Below are 23,835 nucleotides of genomic sequence, written 5' to 3' on the forward strand. Positions count from 1 at the left end.
AAAGCCCGTGCTCATCTCCAGGTCTTTGTTTATAATGCTCTTCTCACCTAGAATGCCCTGTTCTTTCCCTTTATTTACCCTAAATAGACTTTAAGATACAAATTGTGTCACTTCCTTTATGAAACTTTTTTTGAATGAAGCCACCCTCCCTATCTTCTTGTAACTTCTGATTTAGTTTCAGCTATGGTAAAGAATCGGCAAAGGCAATGGCACCCCACTCTAGCGCTCTTGCCTGGAAAATCCCATGGATGGAGGAGCCTGGTGGGCTGCAGTCCATGGGGTCACTAAGAGTTGGACACAACTGAGCGACTTCACTTTCACTTTTCACTTTCATGCATTGGAGAAGGAAATGGCAACCCACTCTAGTGTTCTTGCTTGGAGAATCCCAGGGACGGGGAAGCCTCGTAGGCTGCCATCTATGGGGTCACACAGAGTCGGACATGACTGAAGTGACTTAGCAGCAGCAGCAGCAGCAGTATGGTAAAGAATCTGCCTGCAATTCAGGAGACCTGGGTTCGATCCCTGGGTTGGGAAGATCCCCTGGAGGAGGGCATGGCAACCCACTCCAGTATTCTTGTCTGGAGAATCCCCATGGACAGAGGAGCCTGATGGGCTACAGTCCATTGGGTCACAAAGAGTCAGACACAACTGAACGACTAAGCACAGCACATGATCAGACAAGTACTGAACTAGCACTGGTTTACAGTGGTTGTTAATTTTTAAATAGCTGTCAGACTTGGTCCTCAAAGGGACTGTATATTATCCAAGGTCATGTTTTATTTCATGATTCAACAACTATCTGTTGAATACATGCCAGGCAGTGTTTTTGGTAATAGACAGTGAACAAAACCAAAACTATCCTTACAATCATGGGGCTTACATTGTGGTATTAGAGTTATTTGGTGGCTCAGAGGTTAAAGCGTCTGCCTGCAATGCTGGAGACCTGGGTTTGATCCCTGGGTCAGGAAGATCCCCTGGAGAAGGAAATGGCAACCCACTCCAGTAGTCTTGTCTGGGGAATACCATGGATGGAGGAGCCTGGTGGGCTACAGTCCACGGGGTCGCAAAGAGTTGGACACAACTGAGCAACTTCACTTTCACTTATTCCCCACCATGCCAAGCACAGGACAGATCCAAGGGCAAGTATGCGTTTAATGACCACCTCAAAATTATGCCAACAACAGAGGAATGGATAAAGAAGATGTGGTACATATATACAATGGAATATTACTCAGCCATAAAAAATAAAAAAATAATGCCATTTGCAGCAACATGGATGGATCTAGAGATTGTCATACTGACTGAAGTAAGCCAGACAGAAAAGGACAAATATATATGATTTTGCTTATGAATGGAATCTAAAAAAAAAAAAAAAGGTGTAAATGTTATTGACAAACCAGAAGTAGAGCCATGGATATAGCAAACAAACTTATGGTTACGAGAGGATAAGGGGCAGGGAGGATAAATTGGATGACTGGGATTGACGTATATACACTACTATATATAAAACAGACCAGTAATGAGAATCTACTGAATAGCATAGGAACCTCTACTCAATATTTGTAATGTCCTATGTGGAAATAGAATCTTACAAAGAGGGGATATGTGGATATATTCGATCGATTCACTTTGCTGTACAGCAGAAACTAACACAATATTGTAATTCAACTAACTCCAATTAAAAAAAATTAACTGGTTTCCCATGGTTAGGTGAACCCTAACCAAATTTTTCCTTGATTACCACAAAAACAGGGTCAGTTAAGGACCCTGAACCCTGGAAGCATGTTAAAGATATGAGGATTGTTTTCACAAAAGCAGGCGAGGGGAAGATGATGAGTCTTAACATCCTTTGAACTGTTTGGAGTAGGTTTCTATTTAAGTACTGCTAAACTTTTTTGTTTATATCTGAAACAGACTGAATCTATAAACCTGGCTCAAGTTTTTATGAAAAAACCGACTACCAAGAAAGAAAGAATAAGTAGAATGGATGGCTCAAATCTGTTATTTCATCAGCCTCCATCAAAATCTCTACCTCGATGATGAATAAAACATCCAATCCTAAACAGAAAAAGGTAATTAAGACTTCATGACATACACTCTCACTATCTAAGGGTCAGTGCTATCCTCTATAGGAAAAAAATATCCAGAGACTGCAATAAAGATAAAACCAGTTCAAGATGTGCTGAATGCCTTCATAAAAATAAAAGGGGTGTTAAAGAAAGTAAGAAATAAAACAAAAGGCAGAGGAACCAGAGATCAAATTGCCAACATCTGCTGGATCATGGAAAAAGCAAGAGAGTTCCAGAAAAACATCTATTTCTGCTTTACTGACTATGCCAAAGCCTTTGACTGTGTGGATCACAATAAACTGTGGAAAATTCTGAAAGAGATGGGAATACCAGAACACCTGACCTGCCTCTTGAGAAATGTGTATGCAGGTCAGGAAGCAACAGTTAGAACTGGACATGGAACAGTAGACTGGTTCCAAATAGGAAAAGGAGTACGTCAAGGCTGTATACTGTCACCCTGCTTATTTAACTTCTATGCAGAGTACATCATGAGAAACGCTGGACTGGAAGAAACACAAGCTGGAATCAAGATTGCTGGGAGAAATATCAATAACCTCAGATATGCAGATGACATCACCCTTATGGCAGAAAGTGAAGAGGAACTCAAAAGCCTCTTGATGAAAGTGAAAGTGGAGAGTGAAAAAGTTGGCTTAAAGCTCAACATTCAGAAAATGAAGATCATGGCATCTGGCCCCATCACTTCATGGGAAACAGATGGGGAAACAGTGGAAACAGTGTCAGACTTTATTTTTCTGGGCTCCAAAATCACTGCAGATGGTGACTGCAGCCATGAAATTAAAAGACAGTTACTCCTTGGAAAGAAAGTTATGACCAACCTAGACAGCATATTCAAGAGCAGAGACATTACTTTGCCAACAAAGGTTCATCTAGTCAAGGCTATGGTTTTTCCTGTGGTCATGTATGGATGTGAGAGTTGGACTGTGCAGAAGGCTGAGCGCCGAAGAGTTGATGCTTTTGAACTGTGGTGTTGGAGAAGACTCTTGAGAGTCCCTTGGACTGCAAGGAGATCCAACCAGTCCATTCTGAAGGAGATCAGCCCTGGGATTTCTTTGGAGGGAATGATGCTAAAGCTGAAACTCCAGTACTTTGGCCACCTCATGCGAAGAGTTGACTCATTGGAAAAGACTCTGATGCTGGGAGGGATTGGGGGCAGGAGGAGAAGGGGACGCCAGAGGATGAGATGGCTGGATGGCATCACTGACTCGGTGGACGTGAGTCTCAGTGAACTCCGGGAGATGGTGATGGATAGGGAGGCCTGGCGTGCTGCGATTCATGGGGTCACAAAGAGTCGGACACAACTGAGCAACTGATCTGATCTGATCTGATTAAAATAACAACCAGTGATGATATCTTTATGTCTGACCTGTTATAAAACTCAAAAGCAGACACTCTAGGATATGTAAAATGTTGAGCAACTTTGAGGACTGAAGACTGGTTAGGTGAATATGTTTCCAAATGACTTTCACTCTCTTCCCCAAAGAAACTCTGAGACTTCAGGCTAAAAGGGGAGAGTCAGTGTTTGTTGTCTATGACCCCAGGTGGTGGCTGACCTGCACAGCAGATCCTCAGCAAAGGTAGAGAGGTAAGAAGATGAAGCTGGGGTAGAAAAGAAGGTTTATTTTCCATGAACCCAGGAACACACATAATAATCAGGTAGTAAGCCCGAGTGTCTTAACTCCCAATTCAGGAAGGGAATTTTCTACTCAAATGAGCATTTTATTTCCTGACATCCACACAGGAGTCAACACATTTGGACATATGCTGCTGACCTCCTCAATTTCTATTTGAGAAACTTGACAGGCAACACAATTAAAAAATGCTGAACTTGGGTGCTAAATCTACAGAAAGGGATGCAATTACTTTATTAGTTAAGAGATTAAAACAGTAATTCTGCACGCCACTTTTTCTTTCACTTGCAATTGTCATGGTTATCTATATTTACTGCTACTGTTTTATTTATTGAATTTTCTTAACAATTAAATAAGACGTTAAGTTCCTGTATTTATAGGCTAGTATTTTTTAAAAGAATAACTCTTTACCTCAAAACATCTACCCTCAGGGAAGAAGCCTAATGAGATAAAAAGAGCATAATCTTTGTAGTCATATACATCTGAGTCCCAAACTTGACTGTGTGACCTTTGACATACCGGCTGACCTCTACAAGGCTGTACTCACACCCTAGAGTGGAAATATATTCCCTTATTTCTCACACACTATTGTGGAGATGGACTTATATTATCACATATAAAAATAGAGCATTATTTGAAGAAGTCCTTTCCCTTTCTGGATCCCTGGAGTACCTGTGATCACCTCTAGAACAGTCCTTAGATCCAAAATGAAAAGGAGGTGACAAAAAAAGAAGAAAAAAAGAGGCTACACATTTATTTGGGTAAACCACTTTAGTTAGTCTGTACGCACGAAATCTGTACTCACGCTCAAGAATCTGGGTAGCTTTTGGAAAGAATTACTAACAGCTCACCTGTTGACGTGGTTCTACCAGCTGATTTTGGTACCTTTGGACTGATTCTTGAAGCTGCTTGTCTTTCTCATTCTTTGACTGTGATACTGTGCTCATAGTGCCCAGGGGTATGGAAGGTAGATGTTCTGTCCGATGACAACTTTTTACAACCAAGTACAAGAGAGAACATCAGGAAGAAATATAAAACTATTTACTGTCTGCAAAAGATTATTTATTTCAACAGGAATTGTCTCTGGCTTACACCCAAAACTCAAATACAGCATTGCTCAAATACAGCATTATATTGAGAATTTAGGTAATACATTAAGTTTCCACTTTTCTTGGAAAAGAACTTAATGGAAAATGTGGAGGGTACTATGGATTTACAAGAAAGGGAGAATATTCATTATTTACTAACGTTTCATTTATCCTGAGTTATCACCAAATGAGAACTTTTGCAAAAATATTTTTTAGATAACTGAAGCTTAATTCATTACTACCATGCATTATTCTTTTCCCAAAATATCTGGGATAGAAATCTGTGGTGGTGGTTTAGTCACTTAGTCGTGTCCAACTCTTTGCAACCCCATAGACTGTAGCCCTCCAGGCTCCTCTGTCCATGGAATTCTCAAGAATAGTGGAGTGGGTTGTCATTTCCTTCTCCAATATGTCTCTGTAAAAATACACCAAATAATTCTGCTTCGGAAGCACATAGATCCTTTGTTTGAGGATTGAGACTCACTGTGAAGACCAGTGACTACTATGATGGGAGGCAGCACCTTGTGATCACCTCAGGGGTTATGGAGCCACATGGTGGAGCCCCATCGAGCAGCCCAGCACCCCATCTTCCTCTCCCTGCTGCTGGAGGCACACCAGCTGCTAGAGAACTCTCAGCTTCCTAGCCTTACTGATGGGCTGTCTCCAGTCACCAGTGGGTTAATACATGCATTACATAATCAAGCAGAATTGTCTATAAATTGCAATAAACAGGCTGTGCCTGAGGGCTTCTGTCTTTATGGTTGAAAAGAATACTAATGATTTTTGAGACATATGCATGGGAAGGTTTGAGGCCTTTTTTCCACCCTACTTCTGATTTCATGGCTATGTTCTGGGGCGCTGAGCTAGCCAAACTGCTGAAAAATTGAGATACCATCTTATTTCACTTTGGTATGGAGGCCTGGCAGGGACAAGAAGTTCCATTCCCATTGGACATGGCCTCAATCCAGGGCATAGCTGAGGACATGCAATGTGGGAAGGGGGTACAAAATGCTGAAGTTGATTTTCAGAGCCTTACACAAGAGTTTTTCTACCCCTGGTAGGTACCAAAAAGAGGGGGAAGTGCGTGTCATAAAATACATGGGTGCTAAGCTCGGAAAGGGAGGAGGAGGTTGAGAATAGAGACAAGGGCTTCTTCAATCTGAAACAGTGCAGGGAAAGCTAAGCATCTCACTCTCACTACATTTCTCTATTTCCCAGGGTTCACCATATATTTTTCTTGCCCCCACCAACAGAGAAGAGTGAGGACTACAATCAAATTCAAGTACTGCTGTGAAAAACACTTAATTCCACACATATGGTATTTGTTTTTATTGTTATTTTCAAAGAAAAGCGGTAGATAAATCAGAGGGACACCTACCTATATATATAAAACCTATATATATATAACCACATGCAGTGTTCATCTGAAGACATCTGTGGGATAGTACCCACACAGGTTTATATTTCATTTGAGAAAGGAAACTTCTGGTAACATTAAGTTTTTATTTAGAAAAGAAAAACCTCAATTAATTTATTAAAATGCAATCTGTTTGATTGTCCTCAAAGATTTTTATAAACAAATTAAATCTTAATATGCAATATAAGCCATATTTTAAATATTTTTAAATATCCTTTCCAAAACTCACTTTTGGGTCTAGTCAAATGATAGGTATCATTTTTACTCTGCTGGTGATCCCTGTTCTAATATATACAAATACACAGAATGAATGTAATGGAAGCACACTGATATTTATTTCTTGGGTACTGTGACCAAAATGTGTAGCCTCCCTCTGTGCTTAAGGTGGAAAACAAAACAAAACAAAAAGGTGTCTTGGGAAAGAATGACTCCATTTTAAGCTGCCTGAGTCACCAACGCAGAACACTATCATTTGTAAAAGGGTATGTTTTACCACCACACAATATTTGTCTGGATTTGGCTTCCTGAGCTAAAGATCCCTACAGGTGGGGAGAGTAGTAAGGCAGAAAGAGCACAGGTTTTGAATCAAAGTGCTTGGATTCAAGTTTCAGGCTTAGGGAGGAATGGTGGACAGGTCACTGAACCCCCCTTAGTTTCACTGTTTTCTCCTCTGAGATTTGGAGAAAGCTCACGTGGTTATTCGGAGAAGGCGATGGCACCCCACTCCAGTACTCTTGCCTGGAAAATCCCATGGATGGAGGAGCCTGGTGGGCTGCAGTCCATGGGGTCGCTAAGAGTCGGACATGACTGAGCAACTTCACTTTCACTTTTCACTTTCATGCATTGGAGAAGGAAATGGCAACCCACTCCAGTATTCTTGCCTGGAGAATCCCAGGGACAGAGGAGCCTGGCCGTCTATGGGGTCACACAGAGTCAGACATGACTGAAGCGACTTAGCAGTACGTGGTTATTGTAATGAAATGACATAACATGTAACTTCAATGTAAGAGGGAGATATTATTGTATTTCCTGTCCCAGTTCTGGTTACACAAACTTTGTTCATTCAAATGCTGTTCATTGGCTTTAACCCTGCTGACAATTGGCAGGTGACAATTAACTGGTGACAATAAACTGCATTTTCTGTAAATACATATGATGCCACTTTTCACCCCGTATTGCTATCCTTTCACTCATCCAGTATTGCCTAATAAATAACTATACTTCCTTTCTCATCATTTTAACACACATTTTATCCACGTCTAACAGTGCATATATATCAGAGTTTTGCTATTTCACAGCATAGTCTCAAAGTATGCATGGTCCATTTAAACATACTGAATCAGAGAACTGAATGAGGTCATCAGATCAACTTCTCTTCCCATGGGAATCTTCATCTGCATTGCTGTTGATAATCTCCCTTAAAGGAAGTATCAACTTTCAAGTAACTGCCCTTATAATCAAGAGTTTTTCTCCATAGCTCCCATTTCTAAATCTCTTGCTATCACTTTAAGCATTGTTTTTGTCTTCATCTTTTCAGTGGAAATGAAATGCAGATGGTCAAAATTATGTCAGTATATTTAAAGAATCAAGGACTTAAGAAATTATAAATATAGGACTTTTTGCATTTCAGGCTTTTAAGGGCCATCCGTTTTCTGTGAACACGGCAAATTTATCTTGCCTGTCATCAGAAATGGCAGTGTTTTGATGTATAAAAGAGACAGAATTAGTATGGCTTTGAAACTAATTTTATAACACTCAGTGATGGCATCACCACTTTTCAAGGAGAAGGGACAAGCATGTCAATTCAAGGATAATGATTAGCTGGAGAAAAGGGAATCTATAGAGGTCAGATCCCCAGTTCTGTGGATCTGAGATGGCCTAAGGCTGGAGTGAGAAGTCATAGATATATGGCTAAAATATAATGGGAAAAAAAGTGAAAGTGTTAGTTACTCAGTTGTGTCCGACTCTTTGCGATCCTGTGGACTGTAGCCTGCCAGGCTCCTCTTTCCATGGAATTCTCCAGGCAAGAATACTGGAGTGGGTTGCCATTTCCTTCTCCAGGGGATCTTTCCAACCCAGGTCTCTTGCACTGCAGGCAGATTCTTTACCATCTGAGCTACCAGAGGAATCTAAATCCTCATGGCTTATTACTAAGGGCCCCCCAGTGACCAGGGACTTAAGACTGTCCTTAAAAAGGGATTCAGCTGGACCTAGAAAAGGTGCAGAGGGTACTATTATTGCACTCTATTCTATGTGATGGGAAGATGAGTTATAGAGAGGTTTTATCATTTGTCCAAGGCTTCACAGGCTAAAGGAGCCATGAGTCAAACCTAGGTAGTCTGGCCCCAGAGTCTGAACTTTAAACACTATCCCACACTGCATGAAAGTTTTGAGCTCACAGAAAGTGATCAATATTATCACCTTTTTTTTTTTTTTTGGACAGTTGAGGGATGGCACCAATTTTATTTATATTTCCAAGCACAAGTCTTTCCACAGAGAAATTTAAAAAACAAAACAAAAACAACAAAAAAAACAACTTATTTTAAACAACAAATGGGTGAAAATAATGACAGTAATAATTAAGACACTATCCATCAGACTATTCTTAATATCGAAACTGAGCCACTACTGTGTTCCTATTTGGGAGATAGTCAAGTTACAGGTTAGGACTAGAATCAGGTTGGCAGTCAGAAGATCAAGGCCAGCAGCTTCATAAATAGTCTTTCAACCCCTGTTTGGGCTTCAATTTTCACTTCTCTTAAATGAAGAAGTGAGTCTAGATCAGTGTTTTATAATCATGCTCCCTGGGGCTGTAGGCTTTTTACAGAGAGCAGGAGACAGAAATGAGAAGTAGATACCTCTGGCCCCAAGATTCTCAGCCTCCAATTCAATCAGGACAGTTCTGTTTTTATCTGTTTTATATACCTGAGGTCAGAGACAAATTTTATTTGGGGATTAAAAAAAAAAGGTTCTGCTGCAATCCAAGAAAGGGAGACTGAAAAACCCCTTGGGCCATGTGAAATCTAAGAGCCCCATCACCTATGACATTTTTCATTAATCTCTAAATATGATTAACTTGAAGACTCCAGGTTGAAGAGGTTTTAGTAGCAGTTTCTAAATGTTTTATTCCTTCTTATTTTTTTTTTCAGTTACTCTTTTTTTTCAGGGCTGGATAAAAATAAACACGAATTATTACCCTAATGTCTATATTAGCAATATCGATCCACTCATCCAGGTCAAAGAACTTAGAATAAACTCCATGGAAAAGTGATGCTTCACTTAAAGGTGCCTCTGTTAAAGGGGCATATTAACTCTTTAGCCCCCAAGGAAAAGAAGTAAAGTCAAAAAGGGTGTGCAATAATGTTGACATCCATCAATATTTAATTGACCTTTTTCCTGTTTTAGTCTGAAGTTCTTCCTCCAAAAGCACAAAGCAATGAAATCAATATATGACTTAAACAGAAAAAGCACATGGTCTAACACTTAAGTATCTAGATAAGACTCATGCACTATAAGATTATACATTGCGTGAAAATGAACTGGAAGGCAGAACTCTTAAACACGGAGGTAAGGTTTTCCATCAGTGGAAGTGCAGAGCTGCACACCCAACATTAACAAAAACTTACACCCAAGTGTCTTTTAACTTGATGGAAAAGAGCACTAATGAAATATCCTTCCAGAAATGGCAATAGGCTAGAAAGAGTTAGACGGGATGACAGCTGCTAAGGGATGACATTTTTCAGCTTCATACATATAAATTATAGGAATTAAAAATGGATAAAGAATTTTAGAAAACTATCAAAAACTACCTGTTTTCCGAGAGATTAGGGTTATTAGCACAAATCCAGATGTCAAAGAATTCTTTTTCCTGATAATTAGTAGAAGGAGGCAAGACTCTCCACTTAAGGCAAAGATCTAAAATCATCAAAACAAAAACCACATACAAGAAAGACCACAATCAGAGGTGAATCTACCATAGTAAGATGTCAGGCTGCATATACCGAAAGTATGAAGCTATCTTTCAGTCCAAAGACAAGTGAATTCTTGACCATATACCATTATATTTGATGGCACAAATAGTCCAGGATTCTGAGCTACCTAGAACACCATCAATAAGTTATTATCATTGCTGCCATTATTATTATTATTGCCATCATTGCTTAAGTTTTTTCCAGTTGGTTTCTGCTGGTTCCAGCCAAAAGAATATGAAGTAATAGGTCCCTCTTCACCTTTTCTTAAACCACAGGAAGGCATCAAGACTGACTCTTCCATTTTTTCTGACCCACTATTTATCTGCCAATACCACTGTCCATCTCCAACCACATGACTAAGATAAGAAGGAAAATCAAATTCTACCATTTACACAGTTCCTTGTTCTGCATTTCTTATAGCTCTTACTCTGCTCTCCAGTCTACAGTTCTTGACTTCTTTGTCTCTTTCCCCCTTTCAGTCTCTCCTCGTTTTCAGGCACTCCACTCTCTTCAGGCTACTCCTCACTTGAATCCTGAATCCCCTCTACACCCTTTGTTAGTAGCTCTTGGGTAAATACTTCTTTCTCTCTGTTTATCTAAAATGGAGGCAGTCTGCACAGTGGTTAAGAATATGAATTTCACTACCTACCAAAAGGGGTTCTTGAGGCTTATAAGATATAATAATAATGATTAAAAAGACAACATTAGTAGCCATTTGTGATGGTTAATTTTATGTGTCAATTTGACAGGGCCATTGGGTACCTGGATATTTGGTCAAACATTATTCTGACTGTGTCTGTGCTTTGGATTAGATTAACATTTGAGTTGGTAGAATGAATAAAGCAAATTATCTTTCCTAATATGATGGGCCTCAACAAATCAGTTGAAGGCCTGCATAGGGGGAAAAAAGTTGACCCTCTTGCAAATAAGAGACAGTTCTTTCTGTCTTGAACCAAGACATCAGTTTTTCCTGTCTCCAAACTAGAACTAAGCATCAGCTCTTCTTGGGTATCAAATCTGTCAATATTTAGATTGGAACTATGTTATCAGGCCTCCTGGTTCTCAGGCCTTAAAGCTCTGGAATTAAACCAATGGTCCCCCAGGTCTTTACCTTGCTGACTAAGATCGTGGGACTTGTCAGCCTCCTCAAACATCTGAGCCAATTCCCTATGATTAATATCTATCTATCCATCCATCCATAAATCTATCTATCCTGTTGCTTCTCTTTCTCAGGAGAACCATAATACACTATCCTAAGCACTGAATAAAATTTACATGTGTTAATTAATTGTATTTTCACAAAACTGCATAATGTAACTACAAATACTAAATTCAATTTATAAAAAAGAAAATCGAAGCTTAGAGAAGTTAAGAAATTTGCCCAATTTCACATAGCTTTCAGGTACTAGAAATTGGATTCTGGCAATAAGTTGCACATATCAAATACACACAGTCATTTTTAACCAGTGATATTATCATCCAATAGGTTGTTGCATACAGTCATCAATTTTCTCAATTATACCTTCTAAGTGCCTGTCGTGTGTGTTCCTCTTAAATCTCACTGCCATATCTTTATTCAGATCTGTGTAATTCCTCACCTGGATCCTGGATTGTACCAGAAGTCTTGTCTGCAGAGGTATGACCCTAACCTTTGCTTTAGGCCTTCTCCAAATCATCTTGCACTGAGCTGCCACAGCAACCTTACTACAAGTGACATCTATCCAGTCAGGTCCTGTTTGGAACACCCCAGGCTCAAGGTTGGGGAGGTGTTCCCTTGTTCTTCTGTCACTAACTCATGTCCGACTCTTTGAGATCCCATGAATTGCAGCATGCCAGGCTCCCTTGTCCTTCCCTATTTCCCACACCTTGCTCAAATTCATGTCCAAGGGGTTCCCTTGGCCCTGTGTAAGGAACTACAGTGTGATTTTTTTTTTTGTTTGCTTGACTGCTTCTCCCACTGGATGGCAGATTCCCTACAGACAGTGAAGACCCATAATAAGCGTTCAATGCTTCAGTGATATTTCTCTCCTTTTGAAAAGCTTCCAATGCTTCTCCATTGCTTATTAAAATTAAAACTCCTTATCCTGGCATTCAAAGCTATTGAACATGTTTACACAATCTAATAATTTTATCTATTATTATTTACTCATTATTGATTCACTTAGTAGTCAACTGCTAAGTATCTACTATTAATTTAACACAGTGTTAAGTATTAAAAATAGGAAAATGACTGTTCCTATTATTCACCACAATAATATTAGCTGAATGGCACACTATATATTAACACATATTTCCAACTATACCTCTGCTTTCAAAAACTGACTTGAAAGACCAAGGCAAAGGCTACCTTGTCATGAAGCCTTGCTTCAATTTTCTCTCTTCCTTCTTTGAAACCTCAAAGAACTGTGGGTCTCTTTGACATCATTTACATTATTTTCACCTCTATTACAATTACTTTCATACTCATCTTAACCTTTCTCCTAGACCCTAATCTCTTAGAAAGCAAGAACTCTGTCTTACTTCATCTTTGTCTTCCTTATTTCTTTTTTAACACAGTGATAATATTAGGCTTGCAATATTAGGCTCTTACTAAAACCTAGATAGCATATATTCAAAAGCAGAGATATTACTTTGCCAACAAAGGTTCGTCTAGTCAAGGCTATGGTTTTTCCTGTGGTCATGTATGGATGTGAGAGTTGGACTGTGAAGAAGGCTGAGCACCAAAGAATTGATGCTTTTGAACTGTGGTGTTGGAGAAGACTCTTGAGAGTCCCTTGGACTGCAAGGAGATCCAACCAGTCCATTCTGAAGGAGATCAGCCCTGGGGTTTCTTTGGAAGGAATGATGCTAAAGCTGAAACTCCAGTACTTTGGCCACCTCATGCGAAGAGTTGACTCATTGGAAAAGACTCTGATGCTGGGAGGGATTGGGGGCAGGAGGAGAAGGGGACGCCAGAGGATGAGATGGCTGGATGGCATTACTGACTCGATGGACGTGAGTCTGAGTGAACTCTGGGAGTTGGTGATGGACAGAGAGGCCTGGCATGCTGCAATTCATGGGGTCGCAAAGAGTCGGACACGACTGAGCGACTGATCTGATCTGATCTGATCTGAAAAGTTTGCTAACTTGAATGAAATTTAACACTCACCACACTGAATCATGCATGGGATGGCCATGGCTTGTCTTCTTTGATACTGAACAGAATCTGAAGATTTTTCCATGTCCTTATTATCTGGGTATCCAAATTCATTCCAAAATAATGTTAGATTTCTGTTACCTAGGAAAAGAAATTAAAAAAAAAAGCAGGAAGAAAATAATGAAAGAAAGTAAAACCAATAAGATCAAGATGATAAGTAAAGGGAAATTTGGATATAAACACATGTACATATAATGTGATTTCAAATATGTAAAAACTAATAACATATAGAAACAAGTGATTAAGGTTTAACACTGGTTTTCTTTGAGTATGGATGAAATTGGTTTTCTACTTTACACTTTCTTGCATTTTTCCAAACTATATACAATAGATATGCATTGTATTTATAATAAAACCACAATTATAGTTATAAAAATATATCTATACTTTTATTGTTATAATAAAATACATTGACATTTAAAACTTTTTTCTTAAATACTCCTAGGAGGGACTGTGCTGATTAAAAAGTCACCCTTAAGACTAGTGGTACAAATATTTATCATCTTGTTTCACAGCCAGTTTCTATTTTATCTCTGGCTCCCTTTTCTTTCAGGCTCTATTGTTTATGCCCTACCCTTGCCCCATATTCTAAACTGCTTCCTTGTTTAGAAACAGCACTTGTCATGGAGGTCTTTCAGGCATCCTCCTTAAGAAGCTGTGTTCTTATCCATTGATCCAGCAATAGAACTGTTAGGAATCTTCCCTACAAAACTTAACAGCACAATAGCCATATATATGAGAGCACTGTATGAATAGGAAAACAAAACAAAAACCCCCTGGAAACAAAGTAAAAGCCTAGAACTGTTGTTTAGTCACTAAGTTGTGCCCAACTCTTTTATGTAGCCCGCCAGGCTTCTCTGTCCATGGGATTTCCCAGGCAAGAATACTGCAGTGGGTTGCCATTTCCTTCTCCACGGATCTTTTTGACCAGGGATCGAGCTCATGGCTCCTGCATTGGCAGGTGGATTCTTAGGGAACTGATAAATCCCATTTTCAAACAAGGGGACACTAGGCAACCTTTAAATTAAAAAGTTAGAGCTAAATATATTATTGTGTCAACACCTCCAAGACAGAGTTTTAATAATTTTTTAAAAGAATGTAAAACAGCAAATCTAGTATAATCAACTTTTGTAATGTAAAAAAAGAGTATACATATAAAATGCTGATAACCATGCTTTTCTTTTCCTAAAAGGATACAAAAGAAAGTTTTAATAGTGGATACCACTTGGAAAAGGATAGAGAGAGAGAGGAAGGCAGGGAAAGGTAATTTTAATTTTCATTTTTTATGGGGAGCACGTGTATACCTGAAATTAAAAAAAAAATTAAAAAAATTAAAAAAAAATAAAAAAAAATTAAATTAAAATTAAAAAAAATAATAATAATTTTCATTTTTTACTTTCTGAACACTTGAGTATTTTTACATGTGCATTTATTACTTTAAAAATACTTCTTTGAATAAGAATCCAAATTTAACATTCTGTCCAATATGGTAATCAACTGGCCACATGTACCTACTGAGCACTTAAAATGTGGAAGACACAGAACATTTCATCAAAGTGTAAGGTTCAAAAAGTAAGGTTCTAAAATATATACCTTAGAAATAAAATATATAAAATAGGGCCAGCCTTATATCAACCTTAATATATGACCAAGTAATCCAAGCAAAAACCAATAAATACCTTTACACTTTCCTATGCCTGTTAAGATTTAGGTTCAGAATGTTATATGCCTTTAAGACCAGCAGGGAAGGGACTCGGTCTTGAAAAGGTGCTTTGCAGTTGGATGGGTTGACAACTGCCCCGCAAATTCCCCGGTCTCCTACCTTGTCTCTTCACAAAATCTCTACTAGTTCTTGTCTAAATGTCCCTTTGTATTCTGCTTCCTTGGCCTTTCTCAACTCAGACTTTCAGTTTTCTGCTTTTTGCTCAGCGTGTGGTTTTGGCCCAGCCCAGACTTTACCCTTTCACTGTACACCAGAACCTGATTTAATCTTTGGTGTCTGGACAGGACTCGTGAGATCTTGTTCTCTGATTTCCACAAGAACTACTCAATTTTTGCTATGTTAAGGCACACAGAGCTATAGATTAACTTTGAGTGCTGTCTCTACCACACACTTATTGTGTAATTGTGGGAAGCTAGTAAAGTTTCTTATCCATAAAATGAGTGTCTACTCTAACTTGCCTTACATGGTCATCACTAATAATAAATATTAAGGTGCATTAAAAAATATAGTGCTGTGCAGAAACTTATGTTGCTGCTGTATCATATTTGTTCTTTCTTTAAATGTTACTTCCCCAAGAACACCTCACCTTCTCAAAAAAGGAACTGTGTTTATTAGGTACTGCACCCTGTACCTAATAAATCCACAAAAAGTTTTGCTGCCATTCTAACAAAATAGCTCTTTAATGTGTTCTTTAGGATAAAATCAAAGTGAAATAATGTCTTTCCCTGAAAATATTAAATAATCACAGCTAACCCAACCCAGCAAACTTATAAAACAAGTATCAACTGTTAAGCCTGATATAAACATCTTAAGAGCTGGAAAACTACTAGGATGTTAGAAACACAAGCACATGCCTCTCGAGGGTAGGTGATACCTGCTTTGTGATCATATCACTCTTACAATGCTTATTATTATACAACACATATAACTGAACATTATATTTCAGTTCACTTTATGCCTATTTTCCCTCTAAAAAGTGAAATTCTTAAAGATAATGGATGTGTTTAGGATCTTGTTTTCACTAGCTGACACGCAAAGCTTATTTACTTATAATACTGAATAATTCTAAAGAACTACTGGCTATCAAAGGCATGAGAACATTCAGTAGCCTAATCTAATGACCAGGACTGACAGAAGATATGCCATTTGAAGTCAGTATCAGGACAAAAGAAACAACCAGCTATATTCAATCTGGGAATCAGAAATGGTTTTCCCTAATGGCCAATGCAATCTTGACTTTTTTCCCCATCAGACAGAAGCTATGCCAATGTGCACCATTTCTAATGTGTCAATAAAACAAATTTCCATTGAATGAACCCTGAAGATTATGTAGATGCTTCAGCAAGGTAAGTTGGCTAAAGAAATGGCCATGGGAGGAAACATACCACACAAGAAAATTTTTTTTCATGTGTTACTCAGTCTACAGAGATTTATACAACTATCCTGAGGGGAAAAAATTTTTCTCCCATACAAAAAATAAACCATCAGTGGATTTTAAGCAGAAACCATATAGATGAGGAGAGAGTAGTATGATATAATCAAAGCAGCAGAAGGAGAAACAATAACCTGCCAACCAAGAATACATTACCAATATTGAAGCTGTCTTTCAGAAATGAGGTAGAGATAAAGAATTTCCAAAACAAACAAAATTGAGGAGGTTCATTACTAGATCTGCCTTACAAGAAATGCTATAGGAAATTCTTCAAGCTGAAATGAAAGGAAACTAGTAACTTAAAAATTTGAAAATACAAAGCTCACTGGTAAGGGTAAGTATACAGTCAAATTCATAATATTCTAATTCTGTAATGATGGTACGTAAGTCACTTAACTCTAATATTAATATGAAGGTTAAAAGACAAAGTTCAAAAAACAACCATAGCTACAATAATTTATAAATGAACACAATATTAAAATATGTAACCTGTGAAATCAGTAAGTCAGTTCAGTGACTCAGTCATGTCCAACTCCTTGTGACACCCTGGACTGCAGCACGCCAGGCTTCCCTATCTATCACCAACTCCCAAAGCTTACTCAAACTCATGTCTGTTGAGTCAGTGATGCCATCCAACCATCTCATCCTCTGTCGTCCCCTTCTCCTCCTGCCTTCAATCTTTCCCAGCATCAGGGTCTTTTCAAATGAGTCAGCTCTTCGCATCAGGTGGCCAAAGTATTAAAGTTTCAGCTTCAACATGAGTCCTTCCAATGAACACCCAGGACTGATCTCCTTTAGGATGGACTGGTTGGATTTCCTTGCAGTCCAAGGGACTCTCAAAAGTCTTCTCCAACACCACAGTTCCAAGGCATCAATTCTTCGGCACTCAGCTTTCTTTATAGCTCAATTCTCACATCCATACATGACTACTGGAAAAACCATAGCTTTGACTAGACGGACCTTTGTTGGCAAAGTAAAGAACATAAAATGCTTGTAGGGGGAGGGAGTAAGAAGGTTTTTCTATGTGACTGAAGTTAAGTTGTTGTAAACTTAAAATAGACTGTTATAACTATAACATGTTTTATACTTATAGTTTCATAACCACAAAGCAGAAATCTATAGCAGATGTACAAAAGAGAAAGAAAAAGGAGTCAAAGCATAGCACTACAGGAAATTATCATATCACAAAGGAAGAGACCAAGCGAAAAGAAACAAACTACAAAAAAGCCAGAAAACAACTGATAAGATGGCAATAGTAAGTCTTTATCAATAATTATCTTAAATATAAATGGATTACATTCTCTAACCAAAAGATGTAAAGTGACTGAATAGATAAATACCAAGACCCAACTATATGCTGTCTATAAAACACTCACATCAGTTTTAAGGATATACATAGGTTCAAAGTGAAAGGATGGAAAAAAACATACCATGTAAATGAAAATCAAGAGAGTGGGTAGCTATATCCAAAACATACTTTAAGTATGTTGGAGGAGAAAAGAAGATTATTATTTAATGATAAAGAAGCTGATTCACCAAGAGGCTATTAACATCATGTAAATACATACACTCACTGTCAGAGCACCTAAATATATTAAGCAAATATTAACAGACGTAAAGGTAGAAATAGAGAGCAAAGCAATAATAGCAGGGGACTGCAATACCCTTCTTTTAACAATGGAAAGACCATCCAGAGAGAAAATTATAAGGAAAAATGGACATTAAATACATTAAATATAAAATGGACCCAAATTAGAAAATATAATATTTCATCCAAAAGCAATAAAATTCACATTCTTCTTAAATGCACCTGGAATATTTTCCAAGACAGATCATATATTAGGTCACAAAACAAGTCTTAACAAATTTACAAGGACTGAATTGTATCAAGTATCTTTTCTGACCATAATGGTATAACACTAAAATCAACAAGTGGAAGAAAGCTGGAAAATTCACAAATATGTGGAAATTAAACATCAGACTACTGAAAAACCAATGACTCAGAGAAGAAATCAAAAGGGCAATTTTAAATATATTGAAGTAAAATTAACAAAACAATCCCATTTACTACTGCATCAAAAAGAATGAAATACATAGGAATAAATCTACCAAAGAGGCAAAAGACCTATACCCTGGAAACTATAAGACACTGATGAAAGAAACCAAAAATGACACAAACAAATGGAAAGATATACTGTGTTCTTGGACTGGAAGAATAAACATTGTTAAAATAACCATTCTACCCAAGGCGATTTGTAGATTCAATGCAATCCCTATCAAATTACCAATGGCATTTTTCACAGAACTAGAACAAGTAATTTTAAACTATTTATGGAAATGCAAAAGAGCCTGGATAGCAGAAAGAATCTTGAGGAAAAAAAGAACAGAACTGGAGGAATCAGACTCCCTGACTTCAGGCTATACTACAAAGCTATATTCATCAAAACAGTATGGTACTGGCCCCCAAACAGAAATATAGATCAATGGAACAGGACAGAAAGCCCAGGAATAAATCCACACATAGTGATAAACACTTCCATTAAGAAATAAACAAGAATGATATAACAAATAACATTATATTAAATACCTCAATGAACTAGAAAAAGAAGAACTAAGTCCCAAGTTAGCAGAAGGAAAGAAATGGCAAAGATCAGAGAAGAAATAAATGAAATAGAGAACAGAAAAAACAATAGAAAAGATTAATCAAACTAAGAGCCTCTTTTTTGAAAAGATAAACAGAATTGTAAAACCCTTAATAAGACTTGGATTTCCCTGGTGGCTCAGATGGTAAAGAATCTGCCTGCAATGCAGGAGATCTGGGTTTGATTCCTGGTCAGGAAGATCCCCTGGAGAAGGAAATGGTAACCCACTCCAGTATTCTTGCCTAGACAATCACATGTACAGGGGAGCCTGGCAGGCTACAACCCATGGGGTCACAAAGGGTTGGACATGACTAAGAGATTAGCACTTAATTAGACTAGATAAGAATAACAGTGAAAACTCAAATAAATAAGATCAGAAATTAAAAATGAGACATTACTGTGGATACCACAGAAATACAAAGGATCTTAAGACACTACAATGAAAAATTATATTCCAAGAAATTATATAACATAGAAGAAATGGGTAAATTCCTAGAAACATACAACCTACCAAGACTGAATCATGAGGAAATAGAAAATATGAACAGACCAAGAGTGAGTAAAGATACTGAATCAGTCATTAAAAATCTCCCAACAAAGAAAAACCCAGGACCAGATGGCATCAGTGGTGAGTTTTACCAAACATAATAATAATAATAAAAATAATAATGCCTATAAATCTTTTCCAAAAATATATTCCCCCAAATTTTTTCTTCTTTAAAGAAAGAAAATTTCCAAACTCTTTTTATGAGGTCCACATTACTCTGATTCCAAAACCAGATAAGGGCTTTATAAGGAAAGAAAAATACAGTCTAGAACCACTGGTGAACATAGATGCTAAAATCCTCAATAAATAGAGAAGGGAATGGCAACCCACTCTAGTATTCCTGCCTGGAGAATCTCATGGACAAAGGAGCCTGGCGGGCTACAGTCCATGCGGTCACAAAGAGTCAGACACAACTGAGCGACGAACACATACACATTCAGTCTGTTTAATAAATGGTGGGAAAATTGGATGTACAGACAAAAGAATGAAGCTGGACCCTATTTCACACCACTCATAAACATTAACCCAAAATGAATTGATGATTTAAAGGTAAGACCTGAAACCATAAAGTTCCTAGAAGAAAATATACAAAAAGCTCCTTAACATTGGTCTGGGAAATGAATTTTGTTGTCATTGTTGTTTTTGATATAACACTAAAAGCATAGTGGAACAAAAAATAAACAAGAGGGAGTATATCAAACTACAAAGCTTTTGTATAGCAAAGGAAACACTCCAAAAAAAATGAAAAAGCAACATACAGAAAGGGAGAAAATATATTCAAATAATTTATATGATAAGGTATTAAAGTCTAAAATATATAAATAACTCAAATAATTGAATAGCAAAAAAAAAAAAAAAACCCTCTTATTGAAAAATGGTCTGAAGACCCGAATAGACAGTTTTCCAAGAAAAAGACACACAAATGGCCAACAGGTACGTGAAAAGGTGCTTAACATCACTAATAATCAGGGAAAGCAAATCAAAATCACAGTACCTTATGACTTCACACCTATTAGGATGGCTATTGTCAAAAAGAGAAGTGATAGTGTTCTTGAGGATGTGGAGAAAAAGGAATCCTTGTATACTGTTGGTAGGAATGTAAACTGGTACAACCATTATGGAAAACAGTGTGGAGATTCCTCAAAAATTAAAAAATGTAGCTATTATACGATCCAGAAAACCACTTCTGGGTATATATCTGAAGAAAATGATAACAGTATGTTGAAGAGATATCTGCACTCCCATCTTCACTGCAACATCAGTCAGTACCGGCAAGATATGGAAATATGGAAGCGACCTAAGTGTCCAATGATGGATGAAAGGTTGAAGAAAGTATGCCTGGATGTGTGTGTATGTGAGAGAGAAGGAGGATAGAGTAGAATATTATTTAGCCATAAAAGAGTTGAATTCTCCACCTGTTATAAGAATGAAACTCTAGGGAATTATACTAAGTGAAATAAGCCAGACAGAGAAACATATAATATGATTTACATGTGGAATCCAATAATACTACTAATAAAGTTGAATTCATAAAAACAGAAAGTAGAATCATGGTTGCTGGCAACTGTGGGCCAGAGATAATGGGGAGATGTCAGTCAAAGGGTACAAACTTTCATTTATAAGCTCAATAAGTTCTGAGGATCTAATGTACAGCATGGTGACTATAGTAAATAATACTGTATTGTATACTTGAATGTGCTGAGAGAGTAAATCTGAAGCATTCTCACACCTACATAAGCAACATGGTAACTGAGTGAGATGATAAGATGTTTTAATTAACTTGACTGTGGTAAATATTTCACAATGTATATGTGTAGTGAAGAGCTGTGTTGTTCACTTTAAGCATATGTAATTTTTTGTCAATGATACTCAAGAAACCTGGAAAAAATTATTGTCTATCCTAGTCTGGCAAGAAAGAGTAAAATGATTAATAGAATTCATTAAATTAGATAGGCCTTGAAATATGAAAGTGAAAGTATGAGTTGTTAGGTCATGTCCAACTCTTTGTGACCCATAGCCTGTAGCCCACCAGACTCCTCTGTCCATGGAATTCTCCAGGCAAGAATACTGGAGTGGGTTGCCATTCCCTTCTCCAGGGGGCCTTTCTAAGCCAGGGATTGAAGCTGAGATTGCAGGTAGATTCTTTATCATCTGAGCCACCAGGGAAGCTCAAAAGGTTTTAATAAACCATATTTTGTTAATGTGTATTAAAGAAGTTTTTTAAAATTTCTCTTTGATCCAGAAGTCAATTAAGAACAAAATATTGTGTCTCAAATATTTCCCCCCCACCTATAGAGAATGCTATTTCCCTTGTGGTTCAGGCGATAAAGAATCTGCCTGCAATGTAGGAGACCTAGGTTTGATCCATGGGTCAGGAAGATCCCTTGGAGTAGAGAATGGCAACCCACCCCAGCATTTCTGCCTGGAAAATCCCATGGACAGGGGAACCTGGCAAGCTACAGTCCATGGGGTCACAAAGAGTCGAACAGGGCTGAGTGACTAACACTCATGGAGAATGCTTTGTAGATAACCCCAAAATTGTTAATTTCATAATTATATTAACATCCTCAAGGTATTCTGATTTTAAAATCCATTTTACTTTTGTGAACAGGAAGTAGAGGAGTATATATTTTGAGACTTTTGTTTGAATAATCAACAAGCTTGTTAAACTAATGGAATAATCAGGGTTTAATGCACATAGAGAATTAAATTACTAATTTCTAGAATAAGTATCTGAGACAAGCTGTGAAAACCTAATTTACTGCTAGCTAGGTATGGAGTATTGTATTCAGAAGATTCCCGAAGTTTAAATTAATCTGATTAATTTTTCAGGAAAAAATAATGGAAACTACTGCAATAACTTACTAAAAAATTGTCAAAAACCAGTAACTAAAAGAGCAGTTCACATAGATTTTGCCTCTTAAAGGGGGAAGAAATCTAATAGCCTCTTAGAGGTCCGTTTCATATGTATTCATAGAATGTACAATGATATCCAGGGAGTCAATTGACCAAGTGAAAAAGTAATAAAATTCAGTAATAAACTACCAAAGCAACATTTGATGTTTTCAATCAAATAATAAAACCTAAAACAGTTTATGAAAATAAAGCACCAAGAAAATCTGAAGATGGCAATGGTATTTAAACGAGGTCCCTGCCTTCAGGTAGTTCTGCATCTAAAGAGATATTTATGTTCTACTTTTAAAGATTTCATGATCTGAGCACAGTCAGGTCCCAGTCTAGTCAAGGCAATGGTTTTTCCAGTAGTCATATAGGGATGTGAGAGTTGGACTATAAAGAAAGCTGAGCGCCGAAGAATTGATGCTTTTGAACTGGGGTGTTGGAGAAGACTCTTGAGAGCCCCTTGGATTGCAAGGAGATCCAACCAGTCCATCCTAAAGGAGATAAGTCCTGGGTGTTCATTGGAAGGACTCATGTTGAAGCTGAAACTCCAATACTTTGGCCACCTGATGCGAAGAGCTGACTCATTTGAAAAGGCCCTGATGCTGGGAAAGATTGAGGGCAGGAGGAGAAGGGGATGACAGAGAAGGAAATGGTTGGATGGCATCACTGACTCAATGGACATGAGTTTGGGTAAACTCCAGGTAAACTCTTGCCATCTCCTGTTTGACCACTTTCAATTTGCCTTGATTCATGGACCGAACATTCCAGGTTCCTATGAAATATTGCTCTTTACAGCACCAGACTTTACTTGCAAAACCAGTCCCATCCACAACTGGGTGTTGTTTTTGCTTTGGCTCTGTCTCTTCATTCTTTCTGGAGTTATTTCTCCACTCTTCTCCAGTAGCATATTGGGCACCTACCAACCTGGGGAGTGATGCTGAAGCTGAAACTCCAATACTTTGGCCACCTGATGCAAAAAACTGAGTCACTGGAAAAGATCCTGATGCTGATTAAAGGCGGGAGGAGAAGGGGACGACAGAGGATGAGATGGTTGGATGGCATCACCAACTCAACGGACATGAGTTTGGGTAAGCTCCTGGAGTCCACGACGGACAGGGAAGCCTGGGGTACTGCAGTTCATGGGGTTGCAAGAGTCGGACACGACTGAGCGACTGAACTGAACATTAAAGATCTCAAATA

The 23,835-nt window shown here is 37.9% G+C and overlaps 1 protein-coding gene across 1 annotated transcript in view; it reads right to left on the reverse strand.

Annotated features, from left to right (window-relative positions):
* The window catches only part of MORC1 (MORC family CW-type zinc finger 1), a 159,697-nt gene that overhangs the window by 59,659 nt on the left and 76,203 nt on the right, over positions 1-23,835 (reverse strand). Inside the window, exons 15-17 of the mRNA XM_061428205.1 lie at positions 13,343-13,471; positions 10,033-10,138; positions 4,570-4,708 (exon numbers count right to left, since the gene is read on the reverse strand). Of these exons, the coding sequence (XP_061284189.1) occupies positions 4,570-4,708; positions 10,033-10,138; positions 13,343-13,471 (374 nt within the window). The remainder of the gene's footprint in view (positions 1-4,569; positions 4,709-10,032; positions 10,139-13,342; positions 13,472-23,835) is intronic.

Source organism: Bos javanicus, chromosome 1 (assembly GCF_032452875.1).
Source record: "Bos javanicus breed banteng chromosome 1, ARS-OSU_banteng_1.0, whole genome shotgun sequence".
In the NCBI taxonomy this organism is placed as follows: Eukaryota; Metazoa; Chordata; class Mammalia; order Artiodactyla; family Bovidae; genus Bos; species Bos javanicus.